This window comes from Eptesicus fuscus, chromosome 2, assembly GCF_027574615.1.
Source record: "Eptesicus fuscus isolate TK198812 chromosome 2, DD_ASM_mEF_20220401, whole genome shotgun sequence".
NCBI classification, from domain to species: domain Eukaryota; kingdom Metazoa; phylum Chordata; class Mammalia; order Chiroptera; family Vespertilionidae; genus Eptesicus; species Eptesicus fuscus.
Genome location: NC_072474.1, coordinates 63,360,481 through 63,381,751, shown reverse-complemented (window position 1 = coordinate 63,381,751; position 21,271 = coordinate 63,360,481). Strand labels below are relative to the sequence as shown.

Below are 21,271 nucleotides of genomic sequence, written 5' to 3'. Positions count from 1 at the left end.
TAATTGCTGGGTCTTAGGCTATGAATATCTTTAAATTTACCAGATGGTGCTAAATCATTTTTCAGTGTGGTTGTGCTAATTACATTCCCATTGTCCCAAGTCTTCACAAACACTTGATATTATTCAATTTAATATATTTTTTTAATCAATCCTTATGGGCATGAAATTGTGGTTTTAGTTTGCAGTTCTCTAATCATAGTGAATTTGAACATCTTTGAAATGTTTAGTCATTAAAGCTTACTCTTTTTGTGATTTACTTGCCATATTCTTAGCTAAAATTTTACTGGGTTCTTTGACTTTTTCTTTTTAATTTTTTTGTATGTCTTAATATATTTTGGAAATCAATCTATTGCCAATTAGATGCATTACAGTTACCCACATACTTTTGAAAGAGGCTTAATGAAAATATAAAATTGAGTTATATTTTATTTGAGTTACACAGAATAAAGTAGGTCAGGGGGCAGAGAAAATATTGTACATCAAGGCTAGGGACTAGGGACCTGGCTTCAGATCTCTCCTGGCTCAGCTAAATAATATGAGCTACCTTGAACTTTCCTTCTTATCTCTGGCCCCTCTGGAAAAGGTTATTTTTAGAAGGGCTGTCCACTGTCTCTAGTGTGTTTCATTCAGGGATTTGCTGAATAACCTGTTCTTCCTTCGTCCTCTAGACTTAAAAAAATTCAATATATTGCTAAATAATGAAACTCTTGCACTGCTAAATTTAGGCCAATAGTTGAAATTGAGTAACCTGCTTTGTATTGCAGTGCCTAAGAGTAAGAGGGTAGTTCAGTAGTGACACTATCTTGGGACATTCTCTGATACTAATTTTCAGAGATGGTGGAGAAAGGTTAAATCACTTAAGAGCTGACTGCTGAAAAAGATAGTCTAATAATCATTCAAGAACTTGGTTTATTATGCTAATTCTTAAGACAAAGGCATTAGCTTTACATGTGGGCAAAAACAAACAAACCAAAACCACCCCATAAACTCAAAAGTAAAGTCACAAAACTTTAACCATGTAAGAAAACTAGAGATCCCCTCCCCTCCATTTTACAAAGGAGGATACCAAATTAGGTGATTTATCTATCAATCACAGTCATAGAGCTGGTTGTTGTCCTAAATAGCACTTGACTTTGGATTCCAGGTCTTCATTACTTTCTACTTCAGTGCATTATGCTGCTGTTCCTTCAAAAAACCCAATACATTACAACTCCTGCTAGATACAAGTTCTCCAGAGGATAGGTAATATCCTCTTCACTTTCCTCATTGATTTCCTAGGGAACTGGAAAGTGAGAAAATCAAAGGAGGTCTTTTTCAGGGAATTTAACACTTTAATCTTCACCCCTCTCCCCCCAAAAAAGACTTTTCTGATGTAGGAAATACATTTCTTTCTTTGTGACACACTTCAGAGAGACAAAAAGACTTATATCACTGTGTGCATAGTTACTCTTTATTCTTCAAAGACATCCTCTTCAATTTTTCTTTTTTAGTAGTTAGAACTGAGTAGTAGTAGTCATTTTTCAATTTACAAATTTCTGCTACTTGAAAAAAACCTTTGAATTATTTTCCTTATGGAAAATGCAATCTATACGTATAAAAGGCTAATATGCAAAGTGTCCCCTTGGGAGTTGGACCGGGAGACTGGGAGTTCGATCACTTGCTATGACATGCACTGACCACCAGGGGGTGGCGCAGAACGAAGGAAGGCTCCAGCCGGCAGCTGGAAGCTGTGAAAGGGAGGCCCTGGTCGGCAGCTGGAAGGCCCCGATTGGCCCTGATTGCTGGCCAGGCCTAGGGATCCTACCCATGCACGAATTTCATGCACCGGGCCTCTAGTGATAGTATAAAGAGGAAAACTCTAATCTTATTGTCCAAAGATAACTACTTAATGTCCTTCTTAACATTTTTTCAATGTATATATGTTTCATAGAGATCTTGCCTTTTTTTCACTTAATGTTAGAATTTATTAATGGATGCATTCTGCTCATTGTCTGGATCGATTATAATGGAAAATGCTCTGGCCTACCATTCTGATTATATTTTATGGCAGATTCTTAGAATTGGAATTATTGAATTATTAGCAAAACTATTTTTTTAGTCTCTTTATGCCAAACAGATTTTGACAAAGTTGCTACCAGTTCCATACTCAATACAAATTGAGTACAAGAGTACCTGTATTATTTTTATCTTTGAAATTTATCACTAAAAATGTTGCTGATTTAATAATATAAATAGGCCAGTCTAAGTCACCTTTCTTTGATTACTAGAAGTTTTTATATATTTATTAACTATTTATGTTGTTTCTATAAATTCAGTTCATGAACTTTGCTTACTTTCCTGTAGCAACCTGTGGTTTTCTTATAAAATAATTTTCACATATTAAAAACATCAACCTTTGCCTTTTGTGGTAAATACCTTTTAACATTTTGCTTTGTATTTTTGCTTTATGGTTTTTATCAGGGAGAACAGAAGTCTTTATTTTTATAGTCTAGATATATACATGGGGCGAGTTTGCTTCTGTGAGTTCTTTGACTAATGGTGTGAAGGGAGGAAATGCAAGCAAGAAGGCTATTGAGGACCAAGATTCCTCTTTGTAAACTGAAATCCTTGGGTAGAAGCCATTTCATGCAGACTCAGTGATTTCACCTCTTCTCCCACAGCGGTTGCTTGTCTTGCATATATGAAATCTGCCATATTATCTGTTAAATTTATTTGTCTTGTGCACAGTTGGCCCTTTGGCCATTTTTTTTTAATGTCCTATGGCATTTCCTCATGTCCTGATGCTTTCTTTTAAGGTATTATCCAAAGAGATAAGTCACCCATGGAAAAAGGGCTCTCTGGTCTGCGAGGAAGGGACTTTGAGCTGTCTGATGCGTTTTATTTCTCCAAGAAGGGATTGGAAGCCATTGTGGAAGATGAAGTGACCCAGAGGTTCTCCTCAGAGGAGCTAGTGTCATGGAATCTCCTCACAAGGACCAATATAAATTTCCAGTACATCAGTCTGCGGCTCACCATGGTGTGGGTGCTGGGCGTCATAGTACGCTACTGTTTCCTATTACCTCTGAGGTAGGTCTCCTGCCCAGGGGTTTGATGGTATAATTGGTTCAGCTTTCTTTTAAATCATGTATGTAATGGCCACATGTGAGTATTATGGTACTGGTCTCACTCCTTCCCACATAAGAAAACACCATCAAATGTGACCTCCACAGGAATGTATTAAGTATCTATTCTCCTTTCACATCTCCTCCTCTTCTCCTGGACACCCCCCCCGCAAATTAAGGTGTGTATTCAGAATCTAATATATAGTGTGGATCCATGTTACACTTTCAGTCATAGATAATTTGATGGATAGAAAAGGGAAATGAGAAAAAAGAAGAGATTTTACAGTTTCACACTCACTGTGTGTCAAACAAACTCTTAACTGTCTCTCTGCTGGTCTGTAGTGGTTCATAGCTGCCTACGAGAGGAAACATTCCTGAGAGTGGTTACCACATGGGGGAGAGCCATTCAGTAGAGTGAATATGTTCCATCCACATCCATTTATGATCACTCACTTTTCTTATTAAAAGTTCCACTTCTGGGTCTTCTTCTGGTTCTAAGTTTGAGTGCCACCTGATGAGGATGAGGAGGTACTGACTGGAACCATAGTGTGGAACTAGAGTAGAAGAGGTAACACTGGGCATTGGGATGAAGTGCAGGTGACTAAGGTTTGTTTAGCAGGGTGGTGGCAGGTAGTATGCATGTATATCAGTCATACATTGCTGTTTATTGTCTTGCTTCATTTCCCTTGGGCATGGCCTTGGCATCCTCCCAATAGAGCTTTCCAGGCAGTTGCTATCAGCCAACAAAAATTGGTACATAAGTTGAAACCTCTTTACCATCCCTAGGGTGGCCTATACTTGCCTCATTCAGATTTATTACAAGGGAAAAGATTAAGTATAAGCAAAGGCACATTTCTAAGAAACTCGTTCTGCTTTCCTGTACTCATGTTGCCAGTGACTAGTTATTGGGGGCATGTTACGTCTTTTGGGAATCATTTCAGCTCTAATAACAAAGTGAAATTCAGGGCTTTACATACACGTCTGTTTTTGTTTTAAATCCTCATCTGAGGACATGCTAAGGAAAGGGGAGAGAGAGAGAGAGAGAGAGAGAGAGAGAGAGAGAGAGAGAGAGAGAGAGAGAGAGATTGATTGGTTGTCTTTTGTATGTGTCCCAATCAGGAATTGAACTCAGGTATGTGCCCTTGCAATGTTTTGGTACACAGGATGCCACTCAACCCACTGAGACACTCCACACTCCAGCTGGGTTTCACATACGCTTTTGCTTGAACCTTAAGCCAGTGTAGCGTTCATGTACTTGGGGATGTCCAAGACTACCTATTTGGCATGCTATGGAAGGCAATATTTGAGCTTTTATTTATTGGAAGTTTCTAGTTTATTATAATTAGAGCTTCCATTTATTGTTTTTATTCTTAAAAAGAAATGAAGCCTCAGTGAAGTTGATTATATAGATAAGCTCTTCCATCTTCACTTGGTCCATTGGTCAGGCACCATATCCCAGGCAGCCATAGAGAACAGTGAGGATTTCACAACAGAGTCTTGAGATTCCCTCATTTGTTGGTTAGCTTTCACCTGCTGTGGGTGTTCAGCAAATAGTGTTATGATCGTATTATCTAGTTTAAATTAAAGTAATGCTCACAAAATAGATAAGTGACATAAAAGTTTCTTGCAAAGAAACCAGGCTTAAGATAATCCTGTAATGTAAGCATCCAAGAACAAGAAGAAATGGCAGAATTAAGATTCCCATTCTTATTACATACTCTCCATTATGAAAGAATTGCTTTAAAAGTGGTGTTTAAAAGAAGGAATTGCTATAAAGTAAGCATTAAAAACAACAACCAGATTGTGCTAAAAATGATTGTGCTGGTGTTTGTACAACTCTGTGAATATGCCAAAAACAATTGGATTGTACATTTTAAATGGGTGAATTTTATGCTATGTGAATTGTAGCTCCAGAGAGCTCTTAATAAAACCTCATAAACAGATTGTGGCTGAAAACTTTGTGTCATCTAAGAGAATTCTCCTGTTTGCTCACTTAAACTGGAAAACAGAATTTTCTGGCTTGTTAGTCTAGCAGACAAAAACCTTCAATGGTTTGGAACACAGTTGTTGAAATGTCACCCTTTCTGATTTAATGTGTAGGAACAAGTGATTCTCATTAGAGCAAGGTGGCAAACTATTTTAAAACTTTTGCATAATTGATGGTTAAGATTAAAACAGCTATTTAGTTATCATCAGTGACTGATACGAAAATATGGCAACTAAAGGAAACTTAATTTGACCTTCTAATTGTCAAAAGTGTTAAACCACCATAGGCAATTTGAGTGGATAGAGCTCAGCCTGTGAACTGAAGGGTCCCAGGTTTGATTCCTGGTCAAGGGCGAGTTATATTGGTTGCAGGCTCATCCCAGGGGCTTGTGCGTGAGGCAACCAATCAATGTATCTTGATGTTTCTCTGTCTGTCTCTTCCCCTCCTTTCCATGCTCTTTATTTATTTTATTTTAAATATATTTTTATTGATTTCAGAGAGGAAGGGAAAGGGGAGAGAGAGATAGAAACATCAATGATGAGAGAGAATCATTGATTGGCTGCCTCTTGCATGCCCCACACTAGGGATCAAGTCAGCAACCCAGGCATTTGCCCTGACTGAGAATCAAACCGTGACCTGTTTCATAGGTCAACACTCAACCACTGAGACACTATGGCTGGGCTCCACTCTCTTTAAAAATCAATGGAAAAATATCCTCGGGTGAAGATGAATAGCAACAACAACAACAAAAAAGTGTTAAACCAAGACTTTAATACCCTTATAAGGTGTTTATGAGGAAACCCATTTATTCTGGAAGATTATAAAACTCAACTTTTTCTTTTTGAGTAATTCTATTTAATTTCTAAAATGACATTATTTTTGAAGTTATTAAAATATATGTTAAAAGCACTTTTCAAAAATGAGAAAGTGTCTGTGTGGAGATTTAAAATATTGTCAGTCATCTTGTTTGCTAACTTTCAAGTTATCTTGAACTGTCCAAAGGAACAACCATTAGGTTTGCATTGAGGAATATATAATTTGGAGTTCTTATTATGAATGAGCCTGTAAGTATAACTTATTTTGCCATCTGTTATAAATTTTAAATACCTTTAAGAAAATTTTGAATTGTATCCTTTTGCTCACCTGTCATTAAAAAATCCAGGAAAACCAAGTGATTTTCAGACCTTTGCAAGATATTTTCTTTTACAACCTTATCACACCACACCAAAGTACCCTGAACAAAACACGATGACTACTTTCAACCTGAAATGACTCCTTTCTACAACATAAAACTATTTTGTATAGAAGTTACTATGTATTAATTTAAAATAATTCAGAGTAATTTAAAAATTAAAATAATAAAGTAGATGGTCAAGACTTTTAATTTGTTCCCTTCACTAGCCCACTTGACACTCTGATGATTATGTAGATTGAACTTGATGGTTTGTGAATCGATTTCCAGGCCTTCTCTGTGTATTGTAGATGATTCATGTGCTTGCTGTTATTTTGAAAATGTCATCGTTTTCCATACATTGTTTTGAAACTGCTTTTTTTGCTCTCAAAATGTACCAAGGACCGTTCTTCCATGTCAGAATCTATAGATTTACCCAGTTTTTATGGCTGCACCATAACCCATAGCATGGATGCTCCACAACTTATCCACAATTTTATTATTTGTGAACTTTCAGGTTATTTTCCTTTACCTCTATTATTCAACTAAACTTTTGCATCCCCTTTTCTTTTTCAGGGTTACCTTGGCTTTCATTGGGATCAGCTTGTTGGTTATTGGAACTACAATGGTTGGGCAGCTTCCAGACAGCAGGTGAACATGTTTCCTTTCACCAGCCGTGAATAGGATTGTCCTCTTCTTAGCTATGTCCACAAAGAGAATATTTGTTGAATTCCTATGTACAGCATCAAATTTATGGCCTCAACACACTTGTTAAAATCCTGCTTACTTCATATTCTTGATTTGATTTTCAAAACGTACTTTCACGTAAGTCCCAAGAAGTTGTATTTTCAAAGGGGAAAGAAAGAGAAGAAAGAAAATGACGGAGGAACTTAAGGAAAGTGAGAGTCTTCTAATATTGTCAGCCTCATAAGGCTGAGACCAAAGAAGCTTCAGCTTATTTATCTTGATCAGAAACTTATGGGGAGCGTCGAGCCGGGAGGGGGCTATTTTCCTTTAGCATTTTGTCCTAAGGGCCTCAGTGAGACTATGAACTGTGCTTGTGTTTCAGAGCACAGGCTGCTGCTGTGAAGGAGCACATTAAAGCTCTTATTGTATTATTTCCTAGGAGTGCCCAGAACTGTACAATAAAATGTTTTTTCTTTCCTTCAGCTTCAAAAACTGGCTAAGTGAGCTGGTTCACCTGACCTGCTGCCGGATCTGTGTGCGCTCCCTCTCTGGGACCATTCATTATCACAACAGGTGAGTGTCTGCTGGCCTCGGGCCTGGCTTTCTCTAGGTCAGGTCAGTGCGTGATGGACAGGTGAAATGAGAGGACTTCCTGTGTGTTCTTCCTACCTCTTAGGGTGTCAGAGACACAACCATACACAAAACTCTTTAAAAAAGCAATCCGTTTGCAGAAGGGACATACCAATAAGCACGTAATGACACTTGGTCATTGGGCATTTGTGGTGTGCAGGGCAGGCCTGTCCTTCTCGAGGTCTTCCCTCTGAGAGGCGCTGTTATCCTGTTTGGCAGGTGAAGAAATGGGGGGGCTCTGGGATTGGTTGTCTGGGGTTGCATAGTAAGTGGCAGTCAGATTTTGAATGAGGTCTGTCTGACTTAAACAGTGGTGAAGGTAACAGGCCTTTAGTGTGGTTGAAGGAGGACCAGACTTGGAATCTGGAGACCTAGTATGTGTTCTCACTCCTGCCCCTTCTAAAATTCCATAACTGAGCCTTAACACGGACCCCAACATTCTGCTTCCCTTAGAGGATAATGGTAGCTAAGTGAAGTTATAAGCTAAATGAGAGGAATTTTGATTGCTAACTTTTCTCTTAACTCAACTTTATTTTTTCTTACATTTAACATCATTGTTTTAAAAGTTCTAGGACAGTGATGGGCAACCTTTTGAGCTTGGTGTGTCAAACTTCGCCAAAAAACTGAGCATAACTCGGGTAGTGTGTCACTTTGAGGAAAAAACTAACTCCAAGACTCTAGTCGCAAATGTTTCATCCTCAGGAGCAGCAAATGTTTCATCCTCGGCATGCGGCCGCGTGTCATCAGAAATGGCTACGCGTGTCAGTGCTGACACGCGTGTCATAGGTTCGCCATCACTGGTCTAGGACAAGCCTCTAATTTTTTAGTGACTGGATCCTTCTATTTCATTTGTGGAAGGGAAACATCTTATTATTTGGCTTCCCCATGTGCTACCAACATAAAAGGTCCCTTCAATTTCTAAAATTATATGATTTTGTGATTGGGCTGTGAGTTTTGGGGTGAGGAGTAAGAGACAATGCTTTGGAAGAAACGTGAGCAGAGGAGATACCTTCCACAGGAAAGGTGCTTTAATTACATAGAGAGGAATTCATAACTTTTTATAGAATTGCTTCTCATTTTAAGGAAAATATGCTAAAGTTGTTATGCATTTGGTTCCCTTTCTTCTCTGCATAGAACCAAAGAAAATTGCTTTGCTTCATTAGTGTCCAGTACTGGTTTGAACTCTAAGACAGAGGTCAGCAAACTAAGCTATGGGCCCGTAGGCCAAATGTGTCCCACCATCTGTTTTCTGTAAATAAAGTTTTAGTGGAACACAGCCACGCTCATTCATTTACAGATTATCTGTGGTTGCCTTGTGCCAAAACAGCAGAGTCCTATAGTTTTGACAGAGATTGGCTGGCTTGCAAAGCTTAAAGTATTTACTCTCTGGCCTGTGATAAGAAAAGTTTGCCAACTTCTGTTTTAGGGGGATAGAAGGTAGAAAGGAACCAATAGGAATTTTACTCTGTGGATCACTGTGAAGGCTCTAAAAGTAGATGCTATGAAGATGGAAATAACAGGAAAATGCTTATGATAAAATAAATGAAACTTATCACAAAATTTATTAAAATTATAGAATCTTTGTAATTCAGTCTAATATTTTAAAATTATATTTTCATCATAAAAGGAAAATCTGGTCATTACAAAAAAAAATAACATAAAAATATATAAAGGGAAAGTCAGGGGTTCCTTTTCCTGTACTCTTGCCCCAATCCCATTCACCACTGTTTAAATCAGATAGACCCCCAGAGATAACCTTTTTAAAGTGGGCCCATATACTATGAACTTTATTTTTTTAATGGAATTAAAAAAAAATAGAATGAATAGCTGTTCTGCTAAATAGTGGCCATTTTTCAAGGTTTAGTATTTACCATTGTTTGTGATTGCAGGCAGTACAGACCCCAGAAGGGAGGCATTTGTGTTGCCAACCATACCTCCCCAATAGATGTTTTGATCTTAACAACGGATGGATGCTATGCTATGGTAAGAGCAGCTTATTGATATTTCAAGTAGTTCCATGTTTTGTGGCTTGCTCAAATTTCAAATTTATTTGGGCACAAATCAGAAAGTTTTATATTAGAAAGTGACTGGGTTATACTACTGTAGCTTATGTTATATACATTATTTACATGAATATATAGTGTAAGAAAAAGAAAGAAAAAATATTATATTTAAGGGAATACAGATTTAACTTACTGAAATGCAGACACATTGAGTTTGATGGACTTTATCAAGTTGATTCCATCTTGCTTCTAAAATCCCTGCGATGTTTAATAACACTTTCAGAGATTAAAGTCTTCTTCCTTAGATCTGTGAAAATCCTTTACCAGCCAAGTTAGTTCTGCCTTCCTTCAGGGAGTCATATGCAATTTAAAACAAACAGACAAACAAACAAACAAACAAACAATCCCTTTAATAAAGATTAAACAAGAAAGGCAAATATTTATACCACATTGTCTTTTTCAGTTCTTGTCTATAGCCCTAAAATAAAAAAGAAAAGAAAACCCTACACAAACCCCATAACCCACAGTCTTGGGGAATCCTCTTTTCATATCCCTTGGTGGTAGTGGCTTGGGCTTCAGGAAGAGCACATGGATTTTTTTTTTTCCACTTCTCAGCTCCAGTGACTGACAGTCATGGTTGATGTACTTTTCTGGGGAGGCATTTGAAGGAAGCCACTATTCATTGTCTCCTGTAGGTAGGAGAGTGGGAGTTCGGCACATGTGTGGTATTTGACTATACACAGGTTTTGCAGTCACTGAGGGGGTTTTGAAGGTCTTTGTGAAAACTCCTCACTTATTGCTAGGTATTTTGATCTATCTAAAATAGGATTTCAGATATATGTAACACATTGCTAAATTTCTCTAAGTCATTGGGTTCTCTCTGAATCTAAGGGAGCATTAACCAACTTTCTGCAAAGACTTTTGGGAATTAGTACTTCTTAACCTTTTTTCGGTTAGGAATCAGTTAATAGTTATGTAATTTTTTTTAAAGGAAAATAAACAAATCACAACAACAACATACTTGTGCATCATGCAAACATAATTCTGTGTCTAATTTCAAGATGTCTATGGATCTCCAGAAAGCCCTTCCAAGGAGCCTCAAGTTAACAACCCTTGATAGACGTGCGCCCTCCCCCGCCCCCCAGCATAGTAGTTCTGGGAGTCTATAATAATTCCTTGCATTTATGTGGATAGGCACTTTCACATCCATTATATTTGACCTTCCCTGTAATTCAGTGAAGTTAGAGTTGACATTTTGTTATAGATAAGAAAGCAGAGGTTCAGGTATTTAACCAACTTACCTAATCATGATTTTGTGTTTCTGAGACCATATTCATTCAGTGTCCTTGTCAACAAGAGTTGATAGCTCATTTGTGACTGAAAGCCTCAGAATTTGGCTTTTTCTGTGCTTTTTGATTATGTATAGTTGCAATCACAATATTAGTCAAGGTTTAGAAAAGCATAGTACTTATGAACTTTCTAATGTGTTGAGTGATAGAAACCTAAAGCCATTTGGATTTCAATCAGAGGCGGGGGGTGGGGGGGAAGGAGGGCGGGGAATGGAGGGAGAAAACTACTGCTACCCTCCAGATGTCATATTTGGTTTCTTTTGGCTAAACACAAACTATATATTTGAAGAATGTTCAAGATCCCATCTCAGTGGCTTTTCAAAGGATTTTTTCCCTCCTAAGCAAAAATCTCTACTTTTTTTTATTAAATTTAGAAATATTTTCCAACTTAAATAGAAGTTGAAATAATAAAAATGTTACATACAACATCCATGTGTCCTTTATCCACATTTACGTATTGGTAATATTTGGCCCATTTGCTTTATTATTTGCATTCTCATACATTGGCTTTCTTTATAAAAATGCATGTAAAATATTTATATTTTAATATATTTTTATTTAAAATTCCTAGTTATTTTTAATATTGATATAATAATATTAGATATATGAGTTTCTACAAACTTATCCAATTTATAGGGTTCTTCCTTGCTTTCTCCAATCCATATTTTATCTTCCTTTTTTCACTATGAATGTTCTGTTTCCCAATAATATAACTCATTTTCTCAATTCTATAATACATCCAAAATTTTTTCAGAATTGCTTCACCTGTTTTACTACGAGAAACAAATGTAAGAATAATTCAGGGTATTTTGCAGTTCTCGGTACCCCATCCAAATGAGGGTGTGTGGTCAAATACGGTCTTTATAAATTTCTTGGATTCCCATGCGCCCTTCCCCTCCACCTTGCTTCAGCATTGTTCTTTTATTCACTTGAAATACAGCTGGGTTCATTTGCTCTCAGTTTGCTAGTCCCATCCTTGTTGATTTAACTTTTGAATATGTAAGACATTAATATGTTTCCAAATGTCAAAACATTTTTGTTTAAAGGCATACTACCCCATTCCTTCCATTCTACCCCATTCCTTTCTACCTTCGTAAGATTGCAATTTCATTGTTTTTGGTTATTCTTTATTTTTGTAGAGGTAAACAAATATATATGCATATTTCCCCTTCTGTCTCATACAAAAAGTATTATACTATATTTGCTCTTTGCAGGTTGCTTTTTCCCCCATTTAATAATGTCTCCTGGAAGTCATTTATCAGTCATAGAGTTCAACCTTGTTCTTGTCACAGATGTATAGTAGTACTCCATCTGCATAGTGTACTTTTCTGGGGAGGCATTTGAAGGAAGCCACTTCAACCTTGTGCACATGTATTTTCATTTTGTTGGAGTGAAATGGTCTATCTTCAGGATAAGTTTCTAGAAGTGGAATTATTGAGTTGAAGGATAAATATATATGCAGTTTTGATAAGGTATTGTGAAATTTTCTTCCATGGGTGTTATTATCTCCCCCATCCCAAGCAATGTACAAGAGTGCCCGTTTCCCATAGCCTTGGTTTAGAGTACATTGTCAAGCTTTGGTTCTTTTTCAATCTGATAGGTGAGGAATGGTATTTCAGTATAGTTTTAATTTGAATTTCTCTTATCTTTTAAAAAATATATATTTTATTGATTTTTTACAGAGAGGAAGGGAGAGGGAGAGAGATTTAGAAACATCGATGAGAGAGAAACATCGATCAGCTGCCTCCTGCACACCCCCCACTGGGGATGTGCCCACAACCAAGGTACATGCCCTTGACTGGAATAGAACTTGGGACCTTTCAGTCCACAGGCCGACGCTCTATCCACTGAGCCAAACCGGTTTCAGCTGAATTTCTCTTATCTTGACTACTCTACTTTTTAAACGTATAGTATAGCTATTATATCAACATAGCTTAAAATTCAAAGGTGCTACTAAAGAACACCTTTGCTTATATTTGGCCATTCATGTCCTTTGTATAGGCTAATAACTTTAGTCAGTAGAAGAATATTGATCTTTGCTACTGGGGAATAGGAACTTACTCCTACACACACACACACACACACACACACACACACACACACACACACACGCTTTCTTTGAATAACTGTGCCTTTACATTTACATTTTTTCTCTTTCTGATGGTATTTCTAGGTTGGACAGGTTCATGGTGGATTGATGGGAATTATTCAGAGAGCTATGGTTAAGGCTTGCCCACATGTCTGGTTTGAACGCTCAGAAATGAGGGATCGACACCTGGTTATTAAGAGGTAAGCAGTGACATTACTCACTACCCATTGGCATAGCATAAAATCTGATAAATCTTGGCCTTCCTGCCCAAGAGGGCAGAACAGTGCTAAGATTAAAGCTAAAACATGGAGCTCTATTTATGGTAGGCTTTTTCTGGTTACATCTCCTGTCTTAGCTAGATGTTTAAAAGTTTTAATTCTGCGGGAATAGTGGGGCATATGATGAGATTAGAAAGCCCATCAGTTTATGTTGTAGTGATTTAGGTATAGTCCAGTTACTGATTTTTCAAAGTTAAAAATTACTACCTAGAAAGTTAAATAATTTGTAACTGTTTGGTGAATTAATAGATTGCATCAATCAGTTTAATAGGTTCATGTTTGCTGAAAGACTGTTACCACTTCAATCTACCTCAGTGATGGGCAACCTTTTGAGCTTGGTGTGTCAAACTTCGCCAAAAAACTGAGCATAACTCGGGTAGTGTGTCACTTTGAGGAAAAAACATTATTTTGCAAATGTTTCATCCTCAGGAGCAGCAAATGTTTCATCCTCGGCATGCGGCCGCCTCAGCGGCCGCGTGTCATCAGAAATGGCTACGTGTGTCAGTGCTGACACGCGTGTCATAGGTTCGCCATCACTGATCTACCTGGAGACAGACAGAGCTAATCTCTTTATGAAACAGGCTAAGTCCCTCTGGGACTTGGGATAGAGATAAGCTACCAGAAACCTTTTTTGGGAAACACTTTTTTGCCTGAGGCCTTTAACTGAAGGCACTCTGGTCATTGCTTCTATAAGCATGAAGGTGAGCCATGCTCTTAAGGATAAAATGAAAAGCACTTATTGAAATCTGTTAGAATAACTACCCTCTAGATGGGGGATAGCAGTGGGAGGGTATTTAGCAGTGGGCCACTCTGGCGGCTGTAATCTCCCTGTCTCAGCCTTACTAGCTTCCGATGAGCAGTTGGAATATAGGGCTGGCTGCAGGGAGGACAGAGCCTAAGCCTGGAAGAATTTACAGGCTTTCTTATGGTGCATATTTCCTAGGAAAGTTCAGCCTGACCCATTTAAGGAATGTGCTACACGTAATGGCCATAGGTAGACAGGTCCAGCAATCCATATCCCCATTTTTCAGATGGAGTAATAAAGGTATAGAAGAAAGGGCACAAAGCTCATGACAGGGACTCCAGAGCTCCTGTCATATGTCTGCCCAACATTTGTTTTTAAAGAGTGGGCAGAAGACACTGCCAGTCACTCACTTGGAGATGAGAGAAATTGAACTAGTGCAGCTATCCTTACACTTTTTTTTTTTTTTTAGAAAGGGACCCACTTGAGTTTATTTTCTTGACTTATATCTTGTTTCTTTTCTCCTCATTGCTTTTCCATATATTTGTGATAGTAGAGTGTAGAGAATATCAAAGAGGATTTCCATCTCTCTCTGTTTATAGGTAGAATTTTGATCCTTTATTTTTCTTCACAGACTACAAGAACACATTACTGATAAGAAAAAATTACCCATATTAATCTTTCCTGAAGGTAAGAGAAAGACTGCCTACCAAGTTATAGTTGATAACAAGCACCAAAAGTGTATGAGGATTTGGATTGTTCTGGAATTGGCATTTTTAGCCTACATCTGCTGTCCTATGGGCATGGGATGGCTTTCTCTGAACTAGTAATTCCCTGCTTTCTTTTGAGATTTGCTGGAAGTCATACCTTTTTCATCTTAAAGTTATTTCTGGGTAATGAACTTAGGGAGGTATTGTCCACAACTTTTCCAAGGTCCTTATTTTAAATGTGTTGAAATTATTCCCTGTTGTGAAGAAATTGTATCTCTAAAGTATTCAATAATAAAGTAAAAGTTTCTCATGAGACCTACTTGGAACTATCAAATTACTACTAAAGCAGGGATTAATTTGTGAAATGGTAGTAAAATGTCTGCAATTTTGATATGATTTGAGTAATTTAAATTATTTTATATCAAAGTAATTCCTTTTAACACCCCCCCCCCCCCCCCGCCATTTTCCTGCAGGAACTTGCATCAATAATACTTCAGTCATGATGTTTAAAAAGGGAAGCTTTGAAATTGGAGGAACCATATATCCAGTTGCAATTAAGGTAAAACAGATTCCCCTCTTGCCTTCAGAAAAGGGCACTTAGTTACTTGATAATTAAAAATTGGTGAGAATAAGGAGCAGTTGTATATACTTTACTCAGATTCACCAGCTGTTTACATTTTGCCCCATTATTCTCTCCCTCTGGATATGGATAGGAAATGTACCAGGGGACTTCAAGCCAGGCCAAAGCCTCAATACTGAGCACATAGTCAGTGATGAGCAAGACAGATATTGTCCCTATTTTCACCCACCTTCCAGTTAAGTGGAGGAACAGACATTTAAGGGTCATGTACCCGGTATATGTCATCAGTCTAGCTCAAATAAACTCTTAAAAAAATAAAATAAAATAAAAAGAGTCAATCAGCCTCTTGTTGCAGTGCTCTGGGCTGTGGTCAGAGGAGTTTGCTAGGCTGGTTTACTTCCTTGGTCATTTCTGTTAAGCAAAGAAACTTCTCTCTTTTTTTGAATCTTATAGAGAGGTTGGGTCTGCCACCTTGAAAGCATTGACTTGGATAAGAGAAGCCAGCACTCAATTCATAACTGTGACGTGTTTTCTTTTCTTTTTCTCAGTATAACCCTCAGTTTGGCGATGCCTTTTGGAACAGTAGTAAATACAACATGGTGAGCTACCTGCTTCGAATGATGACCAGCTGGGCCATCGTCTGTGATGTGTGGTACTTGCCTCCCATGACGAGAGAGGTAGGCCATAGAGAACAATAGCTGGTCTTTGGGGCTTTAATTAGATAAAAATGAGAAAACCTTTACCTGAAAACATGGATGTTTTCCCTTCCTCACATCAGCTCGACCTGGACTGCCTTTCTGCTTTCTCAGGAAAATGAGTCATTTTAAAAAAAATGTAGTTCTTTTGCCCCTGGCGGGTGTGGCTCAATTGGTTGGGCATCATCTGTGCACCAAAAGGTTGCCGGCTAGATTCCAGTCAGGGCACATGCCCAGGTTGCTGGCTTGATCCCCAGTAGTGGGTGTGCAGGAGGCAGCAGATCAATCTTTTTCTCTCTCTTTCTCTCCACCCCCCTCCCTCTCCCTTCCTCTTTCTCTAAAAATTGATAAAATATAAATATATGTATATAAATAAATTGCAAAAGTCTTTAAAAAATGTAGTTCTCTTCAAATCAGGCCATTTTATATTCAGAGACTGTTTTCCATAATAATTTTTATAATTGCTGTTAGTTTATTGGGCCTACAGGTATTATGGAATGGTGTATCTTGGATAAGACTAATAGAGAGCATAATAAATATGTACACCTGGTTAAAAAAGTGAAACAACACAGCACTGCATTTTCTTAATAAAATGAATGATAGTTGCTGTGATTGAGACTCAAACATATTTGAGCTAAAATGTGAGTCATATTTTAAAATAAATCTAAATTATTTTGAGACATTTTAAGGCATGATTTGAAAACTGTGTACCCAGGATATACTTGTAATTTTTCCCCTCCCAGGAAGGAGAAGATGCCGTCCAGTTTGCTAATAGGGTTAAGTCTGCTATTGCGAGACAAGGAGGATTGACTGAGCTTCCCTGGTAAGAAATTTTTCAGAAGTACTATCACTTCTTTAAAATTAAAAACACTTTAATAATGTTATTTATTATGCTGGTTAACTGGAGGTTTAGCTGACAGTGACAGGGGTTCATACAACATAACAGTGGCTAAATAAGATAGAAGTTTCTCCTTTTCCTTCCCGCTCATGCTGTCTGACTCTACCATCCTCAATGCACTTGTACTTTATGGTTGCCCAGCTCTGCTCAGAGTGTTCAGCAGATGGCTAGCAGGGAGGAACTAAAGATAGAAGGACATGTATGACACATCCATGTCCTTAGAGCACAGACTAGAAGTTGGACATGTCACTAATTATGCTAATTAACAAGCCACTAATTTTTACAGTGAAAACTCTTTATGCTGATTGACAAAGCTTGGAAGGTTGATGGGAGATCAAGATAGCTGAAGCCTTATGGTGGCTTCTGATTAAATGTCTGGCTGACCACCCCAGAGTATGAGGTGTTTTTTTTTGTTGTTGTTTTTTTCTTTAATGTTTTTATGGATTTTAGGGAGCGGGAGAGAGAGATAGAAGCATCGATGATAAGAGATACACATCAATCAGCTGCCTCCTGCATGCCCCCACTGGGGTTGGAGCCTGAAACCCAGGCATGTGTCCCAGCCGGGAATCAAACCGTGACCTGGTTCAAGGGTGGACACTCAACCACGGAGCCTCACCAGCTGGGCCAGAGTTTGATTTCTTGATTCAAGGCAACTGACTGGCCCTAGGGCTAAGATGGATTAAAACTAACATTTGTATCATGCTATCTAAGCTGGAATTAGTGAAACATCATGAAGGGACAGGCTTCCCAATGCCCTAGTTTACAATGACTTAATTTACAAATGCCCTAAGGGTTCATGTTCATTGTATAACTAACTGGCTTCCTTGTTCATTGTTTTCTGAACTTTTCCCCTTTCCTTTTACCTGACATCCCAGGCCTACTCCGGTCCTGAAGCCATTATGAAAACTTAGAGCTTTGGCTCAGTAGCCTCAGAAAGGAAAGCAAGCAAGCAAGCTTTGAGAGACAAAAACAGCCAAGGGGAGTCAGTCCCAGGACAGACTCCCATCAAATTGGCTTAAATGAAATCTGTTGGAAATGATTCTCAGAATTTTCTCAATTTCCTTTTATCAGGCCATAGCAATTTTATAATAAAAGGTTATTTTAATTACCTAGCCTCTTCTTTGAAAAGAAAATAGACTCACTACATTTACAGATGTATGTCATCTACCTATTAGGCCTACATTAGCATATCTGGATCAGTTTTCTCCTAGATTAAATGAAAACTTAATTATATCATCTTAAACTGGCTTTTAAATATGGCTGCTGCCTGCCTTAAGAACCAAGATCTGCTGTCATTGCAGAGAGGTATTGGGCACAACTTCGAAGTCTATAGGGGTGGCAAGTCACAGCTTAGGGCAGTGTGAGGTTTACTGGATGCTTGGGAAGGAGAATTACATAAAAATAATGTCAGTATGCTCAAGGGCAAACGTTGCTAACTTCATATTTTGCCATTTTTGGCCTGGACCTCAGGAAAGAAGGAATGGCCTTTCTTGGGTCTCCCCCTCCCTTCCTCAATTCTTACCATTCAGAGTTCACATAAATGTGATGGTTCGAGGCAGTTCATTTGGATAAAAGAGGCTTTTGTGGGCAATTTTGGGGACCTAAAGACACTTTATAACTTTTTTCCATGGAAATTTTTTTTACAGCTGATCCCTGGAGGATTTGTGGCCCACGGTGTATTCTTAAGTTGAGGACTTACTGGTGTACTGGCTTAGGTTCGACTCTAGAGGCTAGCGTATTGCAGTGGGCTCAGACAGGCGTCTGCTTGTAGGTCAGGTTCTGTCTTCATGGCAAAAGTTCACTGGCTAACCTGTGATTTATTCATCATTATCAGGGAGCACTTGGTAAGCATTTGTGCTTAACTGGGTTAAAGTTAAACAGGCACAGTATAAAGTAAGCAAGTTCTCAGTTGATGCCCTCCCAGGAGTTGAAATGAAAAACATTTGATTAGCAGGGAGAGTGGCCCCTGATACTCCAGTCTCCTCCCAACTCCTACAGTTTGTTGTTCCTTTGTGTTCTCCAAAGAAGGAAAGGCACGCACAGAGTCCTTATAACCCGGGCAGGTCTGTGTTTTCACCACCCTGGAGAGAGTTCAAAGATTCACAGGCTCTGAGCTAAGGAATGCTGCTTATGTAGGCACTACCTACCAGTTGAATGCAACTTACTATTATTTTGTTTTATTCTGAGTCTATTTTGGAATACAGAAGATTATACATGCTTCAAATATAGTGCTGTGAATGAAAATGCAACTCGGTAGACATAGGCTTAGATTTGAGTAATGATTTATCTTTAAGGAATTTACTTTGTACATATTCAGTACCCTGACCATTTCTTATGTGTATATTTTAAACTAGAGGCCCGATGCACGAAATTCGTGCAAGAGTAGGCCTTCCTTCCCCCGGCTGCCGGCACCGGCTTTCCTCTGGCACCTGGGACCCGGGCTTCCCTTGCAGCCCCGGCTTCATCTAGAAGGACGTCCGGTCTAATTAGGATATTACGCCTTTGTTATTATAGATTGTCTATATGGTTTTCTAGTAAGACAGGGGCCAATTAGATGATAACAACAACAATATTTTGATTTCCTTGGGGGAAAAAGATAGGTCAACAATTCTAGTTTTAATATAGAGTCTACATATTGAGTTCAACAGCCCTAAAGAAGAAACTGAGTGGAGACATTTTAACCACGCCTCAGAGCGATTGTTCCTCCCTCACATCTCTGGTCAGCGGTAAAGCAGAGACTGGAATCTGGGTCATTCTGCTTCCAAGATTGTATTCTTTGTCCCATTGCTGACCAGCTGCATACGTGTCATGGCAAACCATGCAGCATGTATTAATAGGTAACCCTTTTACATCATTGCTAGGAGTATCTTTTATTTGTTTGCCTTTCTATTCCCAGGGACGGTGGGTTGAAGAGAGAAAAGGTGAAGGACACTTATAAGGAAGAGCAGCAGAAGAACTACAGCAAGATGATTGTTGGCAATGGATCTCTCAACTCTGATTCAGACTGATTGCCACTCTGGACATAAAGCTTGGCTTCCCAGACTAGTCCTTAGAATGGAGTGTGTGTGCGTGTGCGTGTGCGTGTGCGTGCGCGTGCGTGTGTGTGTGTGCGTGTGTGTGCGTGCTCTCGTGTGTGTGTGTGTGTGTGTGTGTGTGTGTGTGTGTGTGTGTGTTGGGGGCATTGCTTTGTTTTATTGTGTTTTTTTTTTTATTGTAAATCTTTTCTACTGGATGATTGTTTCTACCTTTTTATGCCAGAGGCAGAACCCTTCGGTGTCCTTTTGTTGTTGCTGTTCGAGCATTAGCCTCCTGGATTGTAAGGTAGTTGACTGAGTTTAAACAGATTCTGCCTTCTGTAAGATGATTGTGCCATTGAATGAAATACTTCTACAGGAAAAAATACTTCAAAAACACTTTTGGAACTCTTTGTGTTTGGAGTCACCGATATGATCATTCTCAAAAAACATCCCAAACTCTTTTTTCCTGATTCGCTTTCTCATGCCATTTTTTAACCTCTTCCTTCAGTCTCTTAAATAGTGGGATGAGGTTACCATCATGGGTATGTTCTCCTGAAAGCCTGAAAAGAAAAATGGAGGACAGTATTTAGGAGAAAGGACAACTCCGTGGCCATCTGACCTTGAAAGCCGAAAGACAATGTTAATATTTTTTACTAGTGTGTTAGGAGAGAAATACCATTTGGTGAGCTTTACCAAAGAGAAGTGAGTCCAAGTTACTATATGAGTGTGTTATATGTAGGCACGTTGCCAATAAATACATTTAGCTAGCAACTGGTGATAACGTTTTTAGTTTTCCTGGTTTGTATGCTAAAAATCTGCACCTAGTACCTCTCCCATCTACTATAACCGAACACATTTCAAATAGGAGGAGCCTTTTACAATAACAACAAAAATCACATTTAGTGTCTTCAGCAGGAGTATGAATGAGTGATGTGTGTGGCACTGCCCCTCACCCTCCACCGCTTTATAGTTTGTTTCAGAATTTTTCCAGTTTCTTAAACAGAAAAATAAGTGGTAAAACGATCTTTTGGAAACTGAGCCTTAAATTTTATAAAGGGGGAAATAAGTGTTTTTTGACGCACAGCATAAGCAATGTTTGATAGCAATATAATGCCATGTTAAACTCGGAGAGTATTATAACTCTCCTGGTCACCTGTATAGAATGTGAAACTACCTTACGGTGAATTTAAATAAATTCTATATTTCTAAGTGTGTTTTGTATTATTTTCCCCTCACCTCTATCATCTTTTGGTTTTGAGTAAGTTAGATTTTTTTTCTACAAACAATGATTGTTTTTCATTTCAGTGACATAGTTAGATTTCATTGGACTGGAA

At 38.4% G+C, this 21,271-nt stretch overlaps 1 protein-coding gene across 3 annotated transcripts in view; it reads left to right on the top strand.

Moving 5' to 3' along the window:
- The window catches only part of GPAT3 (glycerol-3-phosphate acyltransferase 3), a 61,477-nt gene extending 41,477 nt beyond the window's left edge, over window positions 1–20,000 (top strand). Inside the window, exons 4-13 of one of the 3 annotated variants that reach the window (XM_054727665.1) lie at window positions 2,796–3,066; window positions 6,836–6,910; window positions 7,430–7,519; window positions 9,466–9,559; window positions 13,102–13,217; window positions 14,672–14,727; window positions 15,221–15,306; window positions 15,876–16,004; window positions 16,766–16,845; window positions 19,817–20,000. In XM_054727665.1, coding sequence (XP_054583640.1) covers window positions 2,796–3,066; window positions 6,836–6,910; window positions 7,430–7,519; window positions 9,466–9,559; window positions 13,102–13,217; window positions 14,672–14,727; window positions 15,221–15,306; window positions 15,876–16,004; window positions 16,766–16,845; window positions 19,817–19,928 — 1,109 coding nt within the window. In that variant the 3' untranslated portion in view covers window positions 19,929–20,000. The remainder of the gene's footprint in view (window positions 1–2,795; window positions 3,067–6,835; window positions 6,911–7,429; window positions 7,520–9,465; window positions 9,560–13,101; window positions 13,218–14,671; window positions 14,728–15,220; window positions 15,307–15,875; window positions 16,005–16,765; window positions 16,846–19,816) is intronic. The other 2 variants (XM_054727673.1, XM_054727670.1) reach the window with 2 other exon arrangements.
- Window positions 20,001–21,271: the final 1,271 nt, after the last annotated feature.